Genomic DNA, 19,736 nt, shown 5'->3' on the forward strand with positions numbered 1-19,736 from the left:
TTTTCTATAATTAGTTAACCAATTTTGCCAGCACCATTTACTGAAGAGGCTGTGTTTCTTCCATTCGATTTTTTTAGCTCACTTATCAAATATTAGATGGCTATAGATTTGGGGGTTAATTTCTGGGTTTTCAATTCTATTCCGTTGGTCCTGAGGTCTGTTCTTGTGCCAATACCAAGCTGTTTTGATTAGTATGGCTTTGTAGTAGAGTTTGAAATTTGGTATTGATATTCCTCCAGCACTGTTCTTTCCGTTGAGGATCATTTTTGCTATTCAAAGAAAGGTTGGACAAATGGTATTTCATGAAATTGCAGAGCTTCTGCATGGCAAAAGACATAGCTAGCAAGATAATTAGAAAGCCCATGGAGTGGGAGAAGATCTTCACTAGACATACAACGGACAAGGGTCTCATATCTAAAACATACCTGGAACTCAAAAAATTAATTCCCCCAACAACAAATCCTGAAAGAAACAACTGCCCAATAAATAAATGGACTAAAGACTTAAAGAGAAACTTCTCTAAAGAGGAAAGAAGGATGGCCAATAGACACATGAAGAAATGCTAAACCTTTCCAGCCATAAAAGAAATGCAAATCAAAACAACATTGATATACTACCTCACCCCAGTTAGAATGGCTAAAATCAAGAACTCTAATAACAACAGATGCTGGAGGGGATGTGAACAAAAGGGAACCTTACTGCATTGTTGGTGGGAGTCTAAACTTCTTCAACCACTCTGGAAAGCAGTATGGAGGTTCCTCAAAAGACTCCACATAGAGCTCCCTTATGACCTAGCAATCCCACTTTGGGGCATTTACCCAAATGTTTACAAACAAGACCACACTAAAGCTACCATCATGACTATGTTTATTGCAGCATTATTTACCATAGCTAAGATATGGAACCAACCCAGATGCCCCTCAGTAGATGAATGGATCAAGAAAATGTGGTATGTATACACAATGGAATTCTATGCGACCATCAGAAAGAATGACATTGCCCCATTTGTTAGGAAATGGAAAGACTTGAAAAAAATTTTTCTAAGTGAACTAAGCCAGACGCAAAGAAACATAGGCCCCATGGTTTCCCTTACTTGTAATAACAAGTGTGAGTCAAGCAGAAAAGGTCAGATATGTTGATGTTAGGTGAAATGAACACCAAGATAAGTATTCAAATGTATTTTACTTTCATGGGATTGTTTCTAACATATTTATAAGATGATTCCTTTGTTGCTTTGTATGGCCCTCCCCCACAATATAACTCCTGCTTTCACTGTATTTGATGTTGGAGGGGAAGGGAAAAAAACAAATTGTTTAAATAAGGATACTGGTGGACCCATTGCAACAATGAGATATACAGGTCGTTATGTAGAAAAACTTTACAACTTTGGTGGGAAAGGGGGGAGGGGGGAAGGGAGGAAGAAGGGTGGATATGGGTTTGGGGGGCTGGATATGGGAAGGGATAGGAAGGGAAAATAACAGACTAAGCAACAATGCTTGATAAGAAATGTGCTCATTATCTTGCCCATGTAATTGTAACTATTCTGTATGGTATTATCATAATAAAAAATAAAAAATTAAAATAAAAAATACAATTCTACCCAAATAGTGTGACAGAATGATTAAGAAAGAATTGTATTAATTTGTGATTATTTTAAAATTATCCTAACCTGTACACTTTTACACTTCCTTTTCATTTAAAAGCTGGGATTGTCAGAGTTTCCATTACTTTTCTTGCCATATTATCCCCCAATCCCTGTTTTTTGCGGTGTGATCACAACTATGATTTTCACAGTTAAATTAGATTCCACAAGCTGGAATAGCAAGCATTGAACCCAATGTTTTCATGTTTCTGTTTCTACAGCAATGATTGAGATTTTTCTTGGCACATCATTAAAACAGCTGCTAAGCCATAAACTTCTTGATTAGAGATGAATGGAAATATTAATTTCAGAATTCCATTATCCAGAGATAAGAGATTGGAAATTTCTATTGGTTCTGGTCCCCAAATTTGTGACACTTGGTTAAGGAACCCCTTAAAATGAATACTCCATTCTCCAATATGGAAATATGGAATGAGGAAAAATGAAAAGCAGTAAGAGTAATATCATAATTTCTTCTATTAAAATAATATTCTTAGCTCGGTAAAAAATTGTCCTATGATTCTGACTAAAAGATAAGTTTCTAAGGGGATGTAGATGGGAACCTCTTAGTATATAATACAGGATAGAGGGAACGCCATTTTTCAAAGACATTATCTGGAATTAGAAATGTTGAACTTGAATGCAAGGAAAACAACTACAAAGGGTATTAGTATATATCTGATGATGTGCTAGATACCATGGCAGACATTTTATGCCAATTATCTCTTTTCATTCTCACAACAAGACTATATATATGCCCATAATATGCCCAATTTATTCAACTTCTATTAGAAAAATAATAAGTAGGAGAGTCAGGTTCTGAATGAAGATTGGGCTAGATTACAATGTCTGAATTCTTTCCAAATATACTATTAGTTTCAACACACACACACATACACACACACACACACACACACACACACACTCACACACACACACAAATAGATTGCTACCTGAAAGAACTAGTCCTTTGGTATTCAAGTACAATTATTTCCTGATATGCAAAGAGAAGTAAAGAAAGATCAATAGGCCGGGAGCTGGTGGCTCACGCCTGTAATCCTAGCTACTGAGGAGGCTGAGATCTGAGGATCGCGGTTCAACGCCAGCCCGGGCAGAAGAGAGCCTGAGACTCCTATCTCCAATAAACCACCAGAAAACCGGAAGTGGAGCTGTAGCTCAAGTGGTAGAGCGCTTGCCTTGAGCTGAAGAGCTCAGGGACAGCGCCCAGGCCCAGAGTTCAAGCCCCATGACCGACAAAAAAAAAAAAAAAAAGAAATATCAATAGTCAATGTTGGCTCAAATACATTCAACTATATTCTAGGGTTATTCTCTAAATGAAAAATTTGAGAGTTGAGCCATAGTTACTATCCTAGCCTGTGTAACATTTATTAGCTTTCAATGCTATCACTCTGGAAGCCTTCTGTTTTGTTTTGTTTTGTTCCAGAGCAATTGCCCCTCCTATGGTTTCCTGAAGAGTTGATTGATTGAAATTCCTATGAGACTGAGGGGCACAGGAAAAGATTTAAATTTATTTAAATCAGCAGTCAGATACATGAACAAAGGTAAATCCAGGTTACCTGCAAAGGTGCTTAGAGCAAGTGAGGACTTAATTACCTCACCCCTGGCTCTCTCTGCATGACAGAGGATCACATGATGAGACATTCTAAACTTTAACACAGCTAAGCCCTATGAATGCACCAAATAATCTCATTTCTATTAATGTCATTGTCCACCACTCAACATGGAAAATTTAGAATCTAGTTCTCTGTATTAAAACAGTTGGTGCTTATTAACTTGCCTGCCTTCAATTTAGCTGAATTAATAGTAAATGATGCCAAAACTCACACTCTTCAGAGGAAATATCTTTCCTTTCTCTTAGAAGAGGCATCAACATGTCTGTGCTGGGAAAAACAGTGTGATAAACTGAGGTGATAGTACAGTGCTAATCCTTGCCACTGCTACAAATCAAAAACATCATTCCAATAAATTTCAGAACTTGGCTTCCTCCATGAAATACCCTTAGCAGCAAGAGGCACCAGGAAGAGCAGCTGGGGCAGCTGAGCCTCACACTTCTGCTTCCCTAAGAGGTTTATGCTATGACTTGTATCACTGTGGGAGGGTAACTAGTACTTTGTTGACAGTAATAAGTGGCAACATCTTCAGGTTGCAGGCTGCTGATGGTGAGAGTGAACTCTGTCCCATACCCACTGCTACTGAACCTGGGTGGAACCCCAGGTTGCAAATTTGATACATAACTGATCAGGAGCTTAGGAGCTTCCCCTGGTTTCTGCTGGTACCAGTGTAAATTGTTATAATTATTCTCACTGTCTGTCTCTGGAGTGACTCTGTCTCCTGGAGAAACAGACAGTGAAGGTGGAGACTGGGTCATCTGGATGTCACATCTGGCTCCTGGTAGAGAAACACAAAACAAAATCACCATAGTATTAATCATAATACAAGAAGACTTCCATGAAGTGCTAGGCAGCACTGATCACACTGGACTGAATAGATCTCCAGGCTGGCCCTCCTTACCTTGGAGACAGAGCAGCAGGAACCCCAGGAGCTGAGCAGGGGCTGCCATGGCTATACTGTGTGTTGAATAAGGCTGACTCCTGCACAGGTTGAGACCAGCTATTAGAAATGCTCAGGCAGTGGGCTGTGCTCTTGGCACATGCAAATCAGCAGGGCCTTCGCACAGCTGCAGTGATGGGCACAGGCACAGAACTGGATCATCACAGTAACTCTGCACAGATTCAGTGACCCAACAAGTCCCAGTCAGACCTATCAAAAGAAAATCTGATCATAGCTAAAGCCATAAGCATAAGGCTGAGAATGAAGAACTTATTAGGATGGGGCTTCAACTTAGACACAATAGAAGAGACTCAAGCTCATTCTGTAGTCCTACTTTGAATATACATAGATGCAATTTTGTTTCTTGGTGTATGTGATATTACATTTAGATATATTGAGTTGGTATACTAAAATCAGGGCTGGTTATACAACTCCACAGAATCCTTCCTACTCCAAACCCTTTAGACTCATGAATTCCCAAACCCACCCTTGTGCTCCTGCTGCTGAAACAGAGACCTTCACCATTCTGAAGATATACAATGGCATGAATAGGTCTGGAGAAAGTGAAACAGGAGCCCAGGAGAAACACTGGATCTTACCCTCAAATATGAAGAAGCTTTGTGTCCAGTACTTACCATGGACAGCTCCTCTCCTAGTGACTTTTATCACCCAGGGCAGCATACATGTTTAGTGGCTTCGTGGACACAGGCCAAAACATTCCACAACCAACTGACAGCCTGAGCTCTGACTAGGGGTGATGGCTTTGTCTGGTAATCTCCATATGGTATGGCAGAGCAAATGCCCAGTGGTCCTAGTTCAGAGCAAAGCAGAAGAATTTTCCATGCAGAGAAAATGTTTTTCTTACTAGTTCAGATATTGTGCTCTATAAAGAGATGCTCTATTAATCCTTTAAGATCTGTGGACAGACTTCCTGTGTTTCTTAATTCTAATTCTGTGTTAATTGCCCTTGAAGGAGACAAGATTAAAGAAAACACGAGGCTGTTTCACAGTTAGACTATAGGAAGAGAAGTGAAAATTGGAAAATAGTAGTCATAAACTCTAAGAGGTTATTTAGACTTATCTTGACATTAACACAGTATGACTGAGTTGTCAAGAAGAACATAACTAACTATGGTGAGTGACTTTAATAGGATTAACTTACAGAGCACTGGATGACTACCTATGACCCTAAGCACCCAAAGACACTAAAATCCCTTAACTGTGCCTACCAAGTTCTGAGCTCCTATTTTATTTGTATGTAACCCAATAATATAAACCTGGTCCTAGACTTCCATCTAGTGGTAAAACAGCACACAGGCTCAAATGACCTGATATGAGAAAAAAACACCCTGCAAAAGGAATCCCTTAATGAGACTGTCTCTGCTTTTATCATGAAATCTGCTTTCTCAGCTAGCTCTCACCTACAGGAAGGATGGCTTGCTCTGTTACAGTCTGACATGCAGAGCATCTCTATGACAGCAAGATAGAATTACTTGGGACAAGTTTCAGAGGATGCATCTCTATATGCTAGCAGAAGAAACAATAGTGCAGCACCAACTCACACTTAGAAGTCTGAAGACTGGGAAGGAGTGGGCTATTACAACACAATGATGGCAGAAAGGACTCAGGTTCCTTCTATATATCTACTTTACCATAATCAGGTAGACTATTAAATACCAGGCTTAGTGTTTCATGGTGTCAAGAAAGCTGTGGTGCATCTGCCAAGTTCTCTTATAAAACTTTCAAAAAGAATTTGAAAGAAAGCTCTTAGATTTCCAGTTTATAGAGGAACGCAATCTTTTAAAAGAACTGACCAAATTTCCCAACTGTCTCTCTCTCTCTCTCTCTCTCTCTCTCTCTCTCTCTCACACACACACACACACACACACACACACACACACATACACACACACACACTTGTAACATCTCATTTCTGAGCTGATATTCCCCTAATCTCTAACTTTGTCCTGGGTAGGGAGACCCTGGCCTAATGTTGCCATGTACAGCAGGGAAGACCTGTGAAATACAGAGCAAGACACTCATTCTTACTTTGCTGTTATAAGATAGGAGCTCTTTTGTTTATTTTGGAATTTGTTTGCCATCTGATAGTCTTTCTCTCACATTGAGCTTATACAACGCCAGATATTAGATATCAGTAGTTGACAAACTCCACTTTTACTTGTGATGCTTTTCTTCCATCAGTGTTTATTGTTGATCCTTTTCATCCATTGCTAGAATGGAATCTGTAAGGAATATAAAACAATTCCGCATATAAGATGATGCTAAGTGAAATGAACCTCAAATAGGGACACAAGACATTTTTTCTTTGTTGCTGTTGTTTTTAATGTACCATGTGAATTTTTGTTTCTTTTGTGTGTTCTTCCCCCTGGTATAGCCCCTGTTTTCACTGTATTTGATTCTGTTGCCCTACATCTTATGTACACATTTTTCTAAATGGGGAGGGAAGGGAAATAACAAAATGCTGAAATAAGATTACAGGTTAACCCATTGTAACAATGAGATGTACAAGACACTATGCTGAAAACAAACTTTACAACTTCGGGTATGGGGGCAGAAGGAGTTGAGGAGATAGGGAGGAAAGGAAGAGTAGTAGGGGAAAACAAAGGAGGAGGTAACAACGCTCAATAAGAAATGTACTCATTACATTACCTTACTCATGTAACTGTAACCCCTCTGTAAAGTATCTTTACAATAAAAAATTCCCCTTCCCAGTCATTCAGACATCTATTTCAATATTAAATTCTAATAGGCAACCTTAAATTCAGAAAAGATGTTTGTCATAAGACACTTATGAATGGGCTATTAAGATATATTCAAAATGTTAATAATGTGGTTTTAGACAGTGTTCCTGGAGGAACTCTAGGGTATAACGTCAGGGTGGGATGAAAGATGAGGTCTCCTGATCTAGAGCTCTCCTGTCACACAAACTTGTGAGAGCTGATTCAGATAGGCATAGCTGCTGTGTCACTTGTCACGTGAAAGCACTTAAGGTCACCAGGCATGTGAATCAATGACCACAGATGTTGTTCTGTGAGGTGTAACACTGTGAATGATCACATTCCTCCTTTAGTTCCATATCTGCAACACTGACGTGAAATGATGACAAGATTTGGCTCCTTGATTTCTAATTGAGGCACTCTTGTTCTGTTTTCAAATAGGGTAGAACTAGAGCTCATGTGCTTTCTTATCCTTCCTTTGCTTGAAAGTGTTTTACTAGGTCCCCATTCATATAGGCAAACTGCCATATGTTGAATTAGTATTTTGCTGCTGCCAAGATCCTCTCCACAAAAATGGTTTTCATAGGATTGTTAAACTGCGAAAAAAGAACTTTTATTGTACTCATTATAGGATATATTAGTATGGAAAATTTTGAATTCATGATTATTTTCTTAAATAAGAGCATTTTGTTTAGTCTAGCTTTTTCTCATTACTTCTCTGATACCATAATTAATATGTTTCTGAATCATCAAAATTCTACAGTGATTTTTGTGTTTTGTATATTGAAATATGGTCTCAATCTGAACTCAGATTGTTTTGCATTTTATATGTTGAGATTGAGTCTCATTCTGATGCCAGGTTTGCTTCCTGGTGCTAGGTTTCACAGGTGTCCACCTCCCAGATTATGATAGTATAGTAAATGGATCTATTTAGAGTGCATTGAGTGACTCATGAATTACTTTAACATGGAAAGCATTCACTATCAGCATCCAGTATGGTAAAATGTGCTTTGACCTTCATCACAATTTTGGATTTTTTAAAATTTATTTTCAGCATGTATGGGATCATTTTATTTCCATTTATAAACTGATCTTTTCCTTAAGAATTGAAAAAAAAAACAATAAAACTCAAGCGCAACTGTGTAATTGCAAAATTTTCATATAGATCTGTGATAGACCATAAGTCTAACATGCATGACTCCCAGAATTAGATTATCAGTTCCAGCACACTCCCTCCCCCTCACTTTACACATGCACACACGCAGACATCACAAACCTAGATAGTCACACATTAAAGAAAGGAAGGAAGAAGGAAAGATAGGAAGAGAAGGAAATGGAAGGGATATGATAATGGTTTATATGAAACTGTTTTTAATGAGATTTCTCCAGGATATATATTTAGTTTTACATTGTATTTTTAATGGTGTTGAATAACATTTATTCATTTTAACTGTGGATAAACTGTAAGTAATTAAAACTGAGTATTCATTTCCATGTCCTTTTTCGCTTCTCCTTTAGGATCATGCTCCCCTATGTATGCCGTTGGACTGTGAAGGAATACATAGTAAGTAAAAGCAGAAGGCAATAGTCGAGGAAAAAAGAAGTTTCTTCATACTACCAAGTGATATACTGTAACACTAGAGACCACAATGCTAAATCACAAGTGATCAGTCAAACTGCTCTAGTATTCTTACCACAAATTCAGCCTCAATTGTTACACTTACACTGTACACACAAAATAGAGAAACTGAGGATGACGTTTCCAGTCAGCTCTCCAAGCATCAAGTCTCACTGCTCCATTCCCCTAAAGGTTTAGCCATAATTAAGATGCTGTGCCATCCCAGGCGACAGGTACAAACTGGGTGTCTCATGGCTTCTTACTAATTTGGACAGATGAATTCCTTGACGTATTTCTCTGACACAGAACTAGGGAGTATGCCCTGCTTGTTCCACACTGAAGGGACAAGTTTACAGCTGGGCTACCCAAGCAGGTAGTTTCATATTCAAAACTGTAGCACTGGGACAGTAGTTGAGTCCAATGAGCAGACAGTATTGTGTTCTTTCATGCTCAGAAACAATGCTGCAGATAGTTATTTTTTTTTAACTTGCTACCACAGGAACTGTCTGGGGCCCCAGAGAACATGCTGAAATCCAAATGTGATGACCCACAGAGAATGGTCTGGGAAGGTGGCTCAGTGGTAGAGTGCTTGCCTTGCATGACTGAGGCCCTGGGTTCGATTCCTCAGCACCACATAAGCAAAAAGATAAAAGCTGGAAGTGGCGCTGTGGCTCAAATGGTAGAGTGCTAGCCGGAGCTGAAGAACTGAGGGACAGTGCCCAGGCCCAGGACCAATTAAAGTAATTGTTCCATAACTGTGTAGTAGACACTGACTGGACCTTCAGGAAGTGGAAGCCAGTTCTCCATGGATAGCGGGCAGGCGTTATGGAGTCTAGGTCCTTCCATCATCCCCATGGATTCTCCAATAATGAGAGGGGAGTGCACGGTTCTGCACAAACACTGTGAGACAGATTGATGATTTTTCACCAGTTACTTATTTACTACCAAATTATTATGGTTGGGTTATTGTTTTGTTTCATACAACAGAACATATAATTTGGGTGGGGAGAATGGGATGAAAATGAGGGGCAGGGCAACAGTGTTCAACAAGAAATGTACATACTACCATACGTGTGTAACTGTAAGCCCACTGAAGATCACGTTAACAATAAAAATAAAGTTAAAAAACAAAACACCAAACAAGAAGAGCGGGGATTTTCCAAGGCAAAGGGAACCTCTAAAAATTACCAACTTTACTCCCACTGTTTGGTTGACAAGTTTCACAGAAGTACAAGTTAATGTTGCTTTTGGAAATTTCCTCAGTCTAACAGATGGAATCCATAAATGCTCATCACGGAGGATAAGAATTCCGTCTCCCATCATTGGCAAATTACACACGAGCAGCTGTGGGGCTACAGAGCATACCTTCACACCTTGTTTTCACTTGTGCAGAAGTCACTGGATGGCTTAAATCAGGTCTTTCAGACTGATAGTTAAGCTCTCTTGTTGATAGTACAATAATCTACAAGTTAAATGAGCATGTTTGTGGACGACAGGTGAAGTCAGCCACAAACCCATGTCACTATCCTGGCATAGATCCCCCACCCCAGGATAAAATAATGATCCTATCACTAGTTTAAATGATCCTTTAAATCTCTATATTTTTATTTTGATGTTTAAATCCACTTTGATCCCATAATTTGGAATCCTTAGGACTACTACATTGTTTGATTTTTTTAATCAGGAGAGCAAACATAATTTGTGTCCTGTTGGATAAGCAAAAGTAAGAAAAATATGATGTTGAAAAATCTTTTTTCTTCTACCAAAACCTTGCAGTAACTTTCTAAGCCTGGATTCCTGTGAGAAGCACTCTCACCAGGGGTAAGCACCAAGAGAAGCAGCTGTGCGGGCAGCCCAGCCTCTCACTTCTGCTTCCCTGGGAGTTTTATGTTATGACTTGTATCACTGTGGGAGGAGCAATGTAACCTTGTTGACAGTAATAAGTGGCAACATGTTCAGGCTTCAGGCTGCTGATGGTGAGAGTAAACTCTGGCCCATATCCATCACCACTGAACCTTGATAGAACTGCAGACAACGAAGTATCTGTAGCATAGGTCAGGAGTTTTGCAGCTTTCCCTGGTTTCTGCTGGTACCAGGCTAAACTGTAATCGATGCTCTCACTAGCCCTGCAAGTGAAGGTGGCAGTGTCTCCTAGAGACAGCGATAGTGAGGATAGAGACTGGGCCGTCTGGATTTCACACCTGGCTCCTGTGTGGAAACATGAAAACAAACATCCACACTATTAATCAAGTTATCAGAGGGCTTCCTGAAGAGTAAAGAATCCTGGATCACACTGGGCTGTGTTAAAGCCCAGCATAGTTCTTCCTTACCTGGGATCCAGAGCAGCAGGAGCCCCAAGAGCTGAGCAGGGGCACTCATGTCCATGCTGTGTGCTGACTGAGATTGACTGCTGCTGTGTGAACAGGGTGGTATGAAGTCCTGAGGGCTGTGGGCTGTGCCCTGGGCACATACAAATCACCATGGGCTAGACAGAGCTAGAAGAGCTGCAGGCTTCTGAATGTCAGTAACTCAGCAAGAGCTGTTTCCCCAGGTGTTCATGACCATGCCACAGCAGGATACATTTGTCTCTAGAAAATGTGTTTGTCCATCAAAAGCAAGTAAAAGTGGAGGATATAAGAGAATCCTGACGCATCAGTCATGGATTTATTGTTATTGAAAATTGATAATCCTGGGCTGGGCAGGTGGCAGTGGTAGAGTGCTTGTCTTGCATGCTTGTCTCAGCACCACATAAGCAGAAAAGGCTGGAAATGGCATTGTGGCTCAAGTGGTAGAGCACTAGCCTTGAGCTGAAGAGCTGAGGCACAGTGCCCAGGTCCAGAGCTCAGGTCCCACGACCGACAAAAAAAAAAGAAAGAAAGAAAAAGAATTCTGTTTTAGTTTGAATTAGTTTGAGTTGGGCTCTTAAATTTGCATTCCAAAACAGCTACCAACAGTATAAAAATCAAAGCAGTTGGTCTATCCTACTGAAGAGTTTCTCTGTGTTGGATAGTATTTATCTTGGACTTAAACAAAGGCTACATAGAACCTTGGATTAATTTTTGTGTAACATGGCATGTAACTATTTCCTGTTTCTGGCAAAGCTGCATTTGAGTTCTGGGACAATCCCAGTTTTTTAGATTTACATATGGCATAATCATTTTGTGCTTTACTTCTTTCGTACGTAGCCTCTTATAACTGGCTTTCTGTATTGTTGGCACTGGACCAACCATCCCTATGATTTTTATATTTTGAGCCCTGGGGCTACATTAAACCATATTGTTTTGCAGCTTTTTAAAGATGATGTAAATCTTCTGCTTCCCATGTATTAAGAATGATAACACAGATACAAGTGGACTACAACTTTGTGTTGTGGGAAAGAAGAGGCTCCAAGGAGACGAATATGAACTAAATTTCTTTTCCTTTTTCTTGGTTTTGTTTTCTGTGTGTCAGTCCTGCGGCTTGAACTCCTGAGATTTTGTGCTCAAGACTACACTCTAGCACTTGAGCCACAGCTCTACTTCTAGCTTTTTGCTTGGAGATAAGAGTCTCATTGGCTGAGCTGGAAAGGTGGCTCAGTGGTAGAGCGCTTGCCTTGCATGCATGAGGCCCTGGGTTCAATTCCTCAGTACCGCATAAGCAAAGGAGAAAAAAGCTGGAAGTGGCACTGTGACTCAATTGGTAGAGCACTAGCCTTGAGCTGAAGAGCTGAGGGACAGCACCCAGGCCCAGACTTCAGGCCCCACAACCAGACCAAAAAAAAAAAGAGTCTCATGGGGTTTCCTGACTGGTCTGGCTTCAAACCATGATCCTCAGATCTCAGCCTCCTAAGTTTAGGATAACAGGCATGAGCCATCAGCACATAGCTGAATATCTTTTCTTATATAAAAAAATATTATAATCTAGTATATGTCTGAGTCAAGCAGAAAAGGTCAGATAAGGTGATGTTAGGGAAATGAACCCTAAGATATGTATTCAAATGTTTTTCCTTTCATGCTATTGTTTCTAACACATTTATAAGATTATTTCTTTGTTGCTTTGTATGTCCCTCCCCAACAGTATAACCCCTGATTTCACTGTATTTGATGTCGGTATAATTTGTGGAGGGGAAGGGGAAAAACAAATCATTTAAATAGGGATACAGGTGGACCCATTGCAAAAATGAGATGTCGAAAATGAACTTTACAAACTTGATGCCGAACTTTACAACTTTGATGCGGGGTGGGGGGGATGGGTGGAGGATTGGGTAGGGGGGAAAGGATGGGAAGGGATGGGAAGGGGAAACAAAGGAGGAGGCTACAATGCTTGGTAAGAAATGTACTCATTATCTTGCCCATGTAATTGTAACCCCTCTGTACAGTATTTTCACAATAAAAAAATCTATTATATATAGAAAAAAAGACAAAGAAAATGTGTTTGTCTCTGGAGGCCAAACAGAGACCAAGTTGACTGCTCTGTTAACTGTAGATCTGTGTTTCTTTCTGTGTTAGGACATTCTTTTATTTCAAAGATTTTATATAAGATACTCTACATGTTCAGAAACCACAAGAAATTAAGGATTTTGTGACATTTGCTATATGGGGATAATATTAAAGGCAAAGAGATTTCCACTTTTATCTGAGTCCCTAAATTCCTTTATGTGGTATATCATCATTATTAGCAGCCAGTGAAAGAATGGGTTGTAAAGAAATAAATAAAGACATGCATACCATTATACATACATAGGGATGATATATGATCAAGTGGAACACGAGGGATAACTGTGTTGTCTGTCACCTATCTACCTATGCATACAAATATACAGAAATATATAGACGTATACTAAAACGAAGAAAATACAGCACATAAAAAGATGATAATACACTTTGAATAACTTTTCAACTCTATAGGAAAATCCAGAAGAAATGGAAGGATTTCTAGGTTCATTTGAAAGAATTAACAGCTATACCCCTCACAATTCTAGCAGAGGCTCACAATAGCCCCATAGGTATGTTCATATGACCATATAAATGGTGCTAATCAAAATGATCTCTATAAGGTGGAAGCTAGAATATTTGTTGTTGTTTTGTTTCTCTTTTTTTATAGTGTACTGTTTGCAATTATTTCTTTTTTGTTGGTTGTGGTACTTAAATTCAGCCTGGGCACTGTCCAGTTTTATTGGTGGTTAATTGGAGATAAGAATCTCATGGACTTTCCTGTCTGGGCTGGCTTTGAGCTGCAATCCTCAGATCTCAGATCTCAGCCTCCTGAGTAGCTGCAATTAAAGGTGTGAGCCACCAGTGCCTGGCCGCAGTTAGTCTTTTTTTTTTTTTTAAACTGGGACAAGCTATCCCAGCAATAGACCCTGAGATAGCCACCAGGACAAAGTCAGTCCTGACAATGGAAAACCATGGAGAGGAATAAGAGGAAATGACATCCTAAACGGGGTCACTTTATACTCACCTTTTCAAAATTAATCAGCACTGGGAGATCAAGAGAAATAGTTGTTTGCCCACCTAATGTCCATATCTGTCTACCTTCTAACTGGATAGAAAGTTAACAGTCTTACCTTTGTCACCTGCTATTTGTATTTATTGTAACCTCTGACTGGTATTCCCAATCAGTGCATAATGCTCTCCTTTACCCAGTTACACAAAAGAACCTGGACACCCCCTTCCTGCCTTCCTTACCCCGAGTCCAGTTATTCCTCCCTCCCTGTAATGGGCTGCAACCGGGCTTATACTCCAAATGGCACATTTCTGGCCCAGGGCCAATGTGTGTTCTCCTGTGCCATTCATATTAACTGACCTTGTCACCTTGTCAGCTTTTTGCCTGATGTTTCCAAAAGTCTCTTTCAACAAGATAACATCTCCCACCCTAGATACCACCTGGGAACAAGTCAAGGCCATCCTGTTCCTACAGGCAACCAGAGACATCATTTACACTGCCCTGCCTTGCCCAGCGCAGCCCTAAACCCCAAAGGACCCCAACTCCAGATATTCCTTGATGGCCCCAGGACAGCAGGAAGTAGGCAAAAGAATCCAAGATACCCGTTGGCTCTGGTACCTTTAAATAATTCGGCTACCACTTTTTCAGGTTAAAAGATTACTCCCCCTCTTCCAGGATGCTGGGATTGCTGTGTCTCCAATCTGAGACAGAAAAGGCAATTTCAGGTCTTTGATAGCTCCTTCTGGGAATAACTCCTTCCATGGCATACTCCTCTTTTGGGCTGCTAACAGCAATTTTTTCCTTAACAGCAATTTTGCCTTTTATAAATTGTCTTGCATTTTAGACAACTATTCTCATGGAAAAAGGAGGGCCTTTACCAACCACTGTCAAGCAGATGCTTCTTGGACAGTACCCAGCCAAGCAACAAAACAGGAACCCCTGACTATTTACAGCAGGTAGTAGCTCCAAAAGAAATCACCTTCGCCCATACCCCCGGCCTGGTACCCCTATTTTTATTAAACAGCAGAGTGGGGAATGTAAACATTATGGCCATCTCAGCTCCACCCAGACCTGCTGGGCCTTCCCTCTCTCTGCCCAGACTCACCTGAACTCCCATCTACCTTACTTCCTTCCCTCAGCCCTTGTTCCTACCTAGATAGCAGAAGTCTCCATGCACTTTCTCTCTGGGGCAAATATGGCTCCTCTAATAAACCTTCTGTGCCTGCCTGCCTCTGTGTGGTCCCCTGGGATGGATGTGACAGATCCTTTCAGGTACCCTCTCCCTTGTTTTTCTCCCACTCTCCCGTCTCTCCCATCCCTCCCTCCACACCAGTTTTGAAGTTCATTTCCAACATATTGTCTTATGACTATTGCTATTGCTAAGCAGGAACTCAAAAATGGAGGGACATAGGATGAACAAAAGCAGCAGTGGTACTCATTTGAAACTATATTGAGAACTAACTATACATCCTGTGGGTGTGGACAAGCAGGAAAAACTGGGAGAAAATGAGGGAAGAGGTGACATCCAAAAATAAATGTACATATTACCCGACATAACACAGTAACCTCTCTGTACATCACCTTTATAATGACAATAAAAATTTTCAAAAGAGAAAGCTAGAGAGAGAACTATTCTGTCTGTAAGCTAAAGGAAGATACTGGATGCATTATAAGATGAATCTGTAGCCGGGCGCTGGTGGCTCACGCCTGTAATCCTAGCTACTCAGGAGGCTGAGATCTGAGGATCGCAGTTCAAAGCCAGCCCGGGCAGGAGAAACCGTGAGACTCCTATCTCGAGTAAACCACCAGAAAACCGGAAGTGGCGCTGTAGCTCAAGTGGTAGAGTGCTCGCCTTGAGCTGAAGAGCTGAGGGACAATGCCCAGGCCCAGAGTTCAAGCCCCACAACCGACAAAAAAAAAAAAAAAAAAAAGATGAATCTGTGTAGAAGCAATGACATAATGAAGTTTATAGAAATTCAAACATTTAGCCAGGTGCCAGTGGCTCATTTCTGTTATCCTATCTACTCAGGGGGCTGAGATCTGAGAATCACAGTTCAAAGCCAACCTGGGCAGGAAAGTCCATGAGATTCTTAACTCCAAATAACTATTAGAAAACCAGAATTGGTGCTGTGGCTCAAGTGGTAGAGCTCTAGCCTTGAGCTGAAAACTCAGGGACAGTGCCTAGGCCCAGGTTCAAGGCCCACAACCAACCAAAAACAAAGAAAGAAAGAAAGAAAGAAAGAAAGAAAGAAAGAAAGAAAGAAAGAAAGAAAGAAAGAAAGAAAGAAAGAAAGAAAGAAAGAAAGAAAGAAAGGAGAAATTCAAACATATGTACTTCCAAGACAATGTAAAGAAAATAAAAAGAGTAGCTACTGACTGGGATATAATAGTATAAATTATTTATCTGATAAATATCTATAAAATATTAAATATTGAACTATTATAACATATTTAGAAAATATTATGAATGTGTATTTCAAATTAAGTAGTTAACTGTTGGGACACTGATAGCTATCACCTACAAACCAGGAAGAGTCACAGGTGAGACCATCACATCTGGACCTTGTAAAGGTGATGGCTAGAGGAGTATGGTCTGAAAGCCGAAACCTCAAGCCTGAAGAAGGAAGACACGGGAACCATTATGTATTCTTCTTGTCCCACCAATTCAAGCAAATAGTATATACCAGATTAGAAGAGGAAGCCTTCAACTATGGGACTATCTAAATAAATTTAACTAAAATGAATGAAGTCATAAAGTAGTAGAGAGACAGAGATAGATATTTTATTGATTAATGGCCATTATAATAAAAAAATCAAGGAAAAATCCATGAAGGACAAATTTTGAGAATGCAAGAAGGACCTATCATGTGCTTTTCCCAGGGTATTGGAATATGGTCATAAGAGTATAGAAGATTGGAGCAAGATCAATAATTGCCTTTATTAATATTATTTAGAATATTAACTAGGTCCATTCTGGTCTTTGATTTCTTCTTGGAGGTGGAAATCACATGTGAGGTAAAAGCCAGGGACTTTGCTACATGAATTGACCTCTGCTTTGGAGATTGATCTTTGACTCAGAGAATGTGGAAAAAGCTATTTTAACCTGCCACATCAAATTTGTCAAGAACAGCATGGGAGGAGGTGGGCAGTAGAAACTACAGAACAGGAAAGAGAAGTGAATTCTCTTGTCCATGAAGCAAACACCGCAGCAGGCCTAGTTCCCCTATGAAACGTCTTCAGGAGCAACTGAGGCAGTCTCATTGAGAGCATTAGTCAGGTTTCTTGCAGCAAAGTGCATCACTGTATAAGGTAAAGTTCCATCCTGCTGAGAGAAATAATATACAGCATTTCAGACTTCATGTCATTCATTGTCAGGGTAAACTCTGTCCCATACCCACCACCACTGAACCAGCATGTGTCCCTAGAAACAACAGTAATAGTATATTTAATGATGGGGTTGGCAGCTTCTCCTGGTTTCTGTTGGTACCAATGCATGTCATAATTGATGTCTGTGCTGGCTTTGAAGTGGATGGTGGCTTTGTGTCCTGCAGCCATAGGCAGGAAACCTGGAGACAGCATGAGTATTGTTTCTTCTGTCTGATTATAGGTGGAAATAAGGATGACAAGTCAATTGCATCATATTTTCATAGGATGAAGAATATCAATCCCTTTTGAAAATGTACTATTTGGTGAAGATTCTGAGGACTTAATTCCATAAAGAAGAGAAACTGTTTCTCTTATGAAAGAGCTAGAGGAGAAAGGCTGAGAATCTGAGCCTGTGACCACATCACCTTGGACTTGAACTTCATGTGCAAGTTAACTTCTCAATTAGCTCAGCAGCATGTCTATATGTCTTCAGAGATTTCATTACATACAGGAGAATATGCAAATATCATGGTGCATGGTATAGCATAGGAAGGAAGTGTTGACATGGCATATCATGCATAAGTGTTGATATCATGCATAAGCTTAAAATGTTTCATTCCCATTCAAAGAGACCTTGGATTATTCCTATGTTTATGTTTATTTTTAATTTTACTGTCAAGGTGATGTACAGATGGGAAACAGTTACATAAGTAAGGTGGTGAGTATATTTCTTGTCTAACTTGTTACCCCTAAGTAACTTTTTTGAATATTTTTATTTTCTGGTAAATAGTTATACAAGGGAGTTGCCATTGGACACAAGTTTATAAGCACAGTGCCTCTTAATCAATGATGCCCCTTTTAACATTCTTACCTACCCCTCCCACCCTAACTCTTCCCTTTTCATTCTTTAGAGTATATTGGATTGTTTTGCCATTTAACAAAGCAGTTTATGTTTACAATGCATCTCAATCTATGTCATCCCTTCAACATCTTCACCGCCTTTGTCCCACTCTTTCCCCTATTTTTTCTTGATGCAGTCTTGCCTGCATTCTATTCTCTTGCCTATCATTCTTCTACACTTTTATTTTGCCCCTTCCTCTTTCAAATACCCATTTCCTGGTGCTTTTGATGGGGATAGAATTCCTATCAGTAAGAGGTGAATTGTATAGTTCAATATCTGGCAACCTGCATTGATACCTATAGAAATGTAATATGCACAGCAGATTAGAGCTTATAACAAAATATTAAATTACAGTGCATGCATTTTCTCTTTGTCTACCAATACAAATGTATTAGAATATGGACAGGCACTACTAACATTTCAATGTACCTTTTTCACAAAGTCTGTGTAAGAAGGATTTTTTCTCAGTGGACCTCTGTGTATCTATGCTAATAGCTAGAACACCTCAAATGTCAGTGACCTGGGTGAAGTGTTTAGATCACTGAAGGTGCTGCCTTTGGGAAGGTTAAAGGAGTAAGTCAGATCTCTTAAGAGTCAATTGCTATGATGTGAAGACAACCAAATATTCAGCCTCTTCAACATGTGGCTTTCTAATAACACACCATGTCCTGATACAGACATGACAGCTCTCACCTGAGAACAGACAAGTAAGGACACTGCACCTAGGACTTTCTTACACTAAAAGTGTGGATTAAACAAAACTGTTCTTTGTACAGTGCTCAGGTACTTTGTCTTAACAACTGGGAATGAGCTAATGAAAGTATGTGTATGTGTGTGTGCACATGTATGTATATGCAGATGCACATCTATGTGTGTTTAACATGTGTGTTAAATAGACATGTTTTTAAAAGAGGCTAATAGAGAAGTAAGGAGAATCACTTACCCTTGATACTCATCCTGTAAACACAGCTAATTTTTTTTTCTGCCAGTCCTCATGCTGGAATGCAGGGCCTAGGCACTTTCCTTGCACTATGTGTACTCAAGACTAGTGCTCTACCACTTGAGTCAGAGGTCTACTTCCAGGTCTTTTTGGTTAATTAGAAAAAACAGTGTTCCTTTCCTGTCTGGGTGGCTTTGAACCACAATCTTCAAATATCAGTCTCCTGAGTAGCTGAGGTTACAGTTGTGAGCCCTGGCTTGATCAAGGCTTCTTAGACCTAACAAGGAAAACTTTTGTTATCTTGCTGAACTGAATATTCACATTCAGTAGATCTGAGATGGTTTATAATTTTGCATTTGTCACATGGTCTTCATGATGTTGATAATGTTGAATTCTGTACAAACTCTGAAGAGAAAGAAATAATATTGCATGCCTACTTAGTTGAGTTTGCTTTTTATATTGTTAAGAAAGAATTTGGTTTGTTTGTGAAGAGATTCTTACATATTTCATGCAAAAATTTCATTTTCCATTGACCT

General features: G+C 39.8%; 1 pseudogene and 2 gene segments (V, D, J or C); all 3 read right to left on the reverse strand.

Annotated features, from left to right (window-relative positions):
- The window catches only part of LOC122116802, a 438,425-nt gene that overhangs the window by 147,066 nt on the left and 271,623 nt on the right, over nucleotides 1–19,736 (reverse strand).
- The window catches only part of LOC122116672, a 164,839-nt pseudogene that overhangs the window by 102,941 nt on the left and 42,162 nt on the right, over nucleotides 1–19,736 (reverse strand).
- LOC122116693 lies at nucleotides 3,732–4,259 on the reverse strand. The segment is given in 2 exon segments: nucleotides 3,732–4,051; nucleotides 4,175–4,259. Coding segments are annotated over 2 exon segments (369 nt in total).

The sequence above is a fragment of the Dipodomys spectabilis genome, unplaced genomic scaffold, assembly GCF_019054845.1.
Source record: "Dipodomys spectabilis isolate Male_0828 unplaced genomic scaffold, ASM1905484v1 ptg000137l, whole genome shotgun sequence".
In the NCBI taxonomy this organism is placed as follows: domain Eukaryota; kingdom Metazoa; phylum Chordata; class Mammalia; order Rodentia; family Heteromyidae; genus Dipodomys; species Dipodomys spectabilis.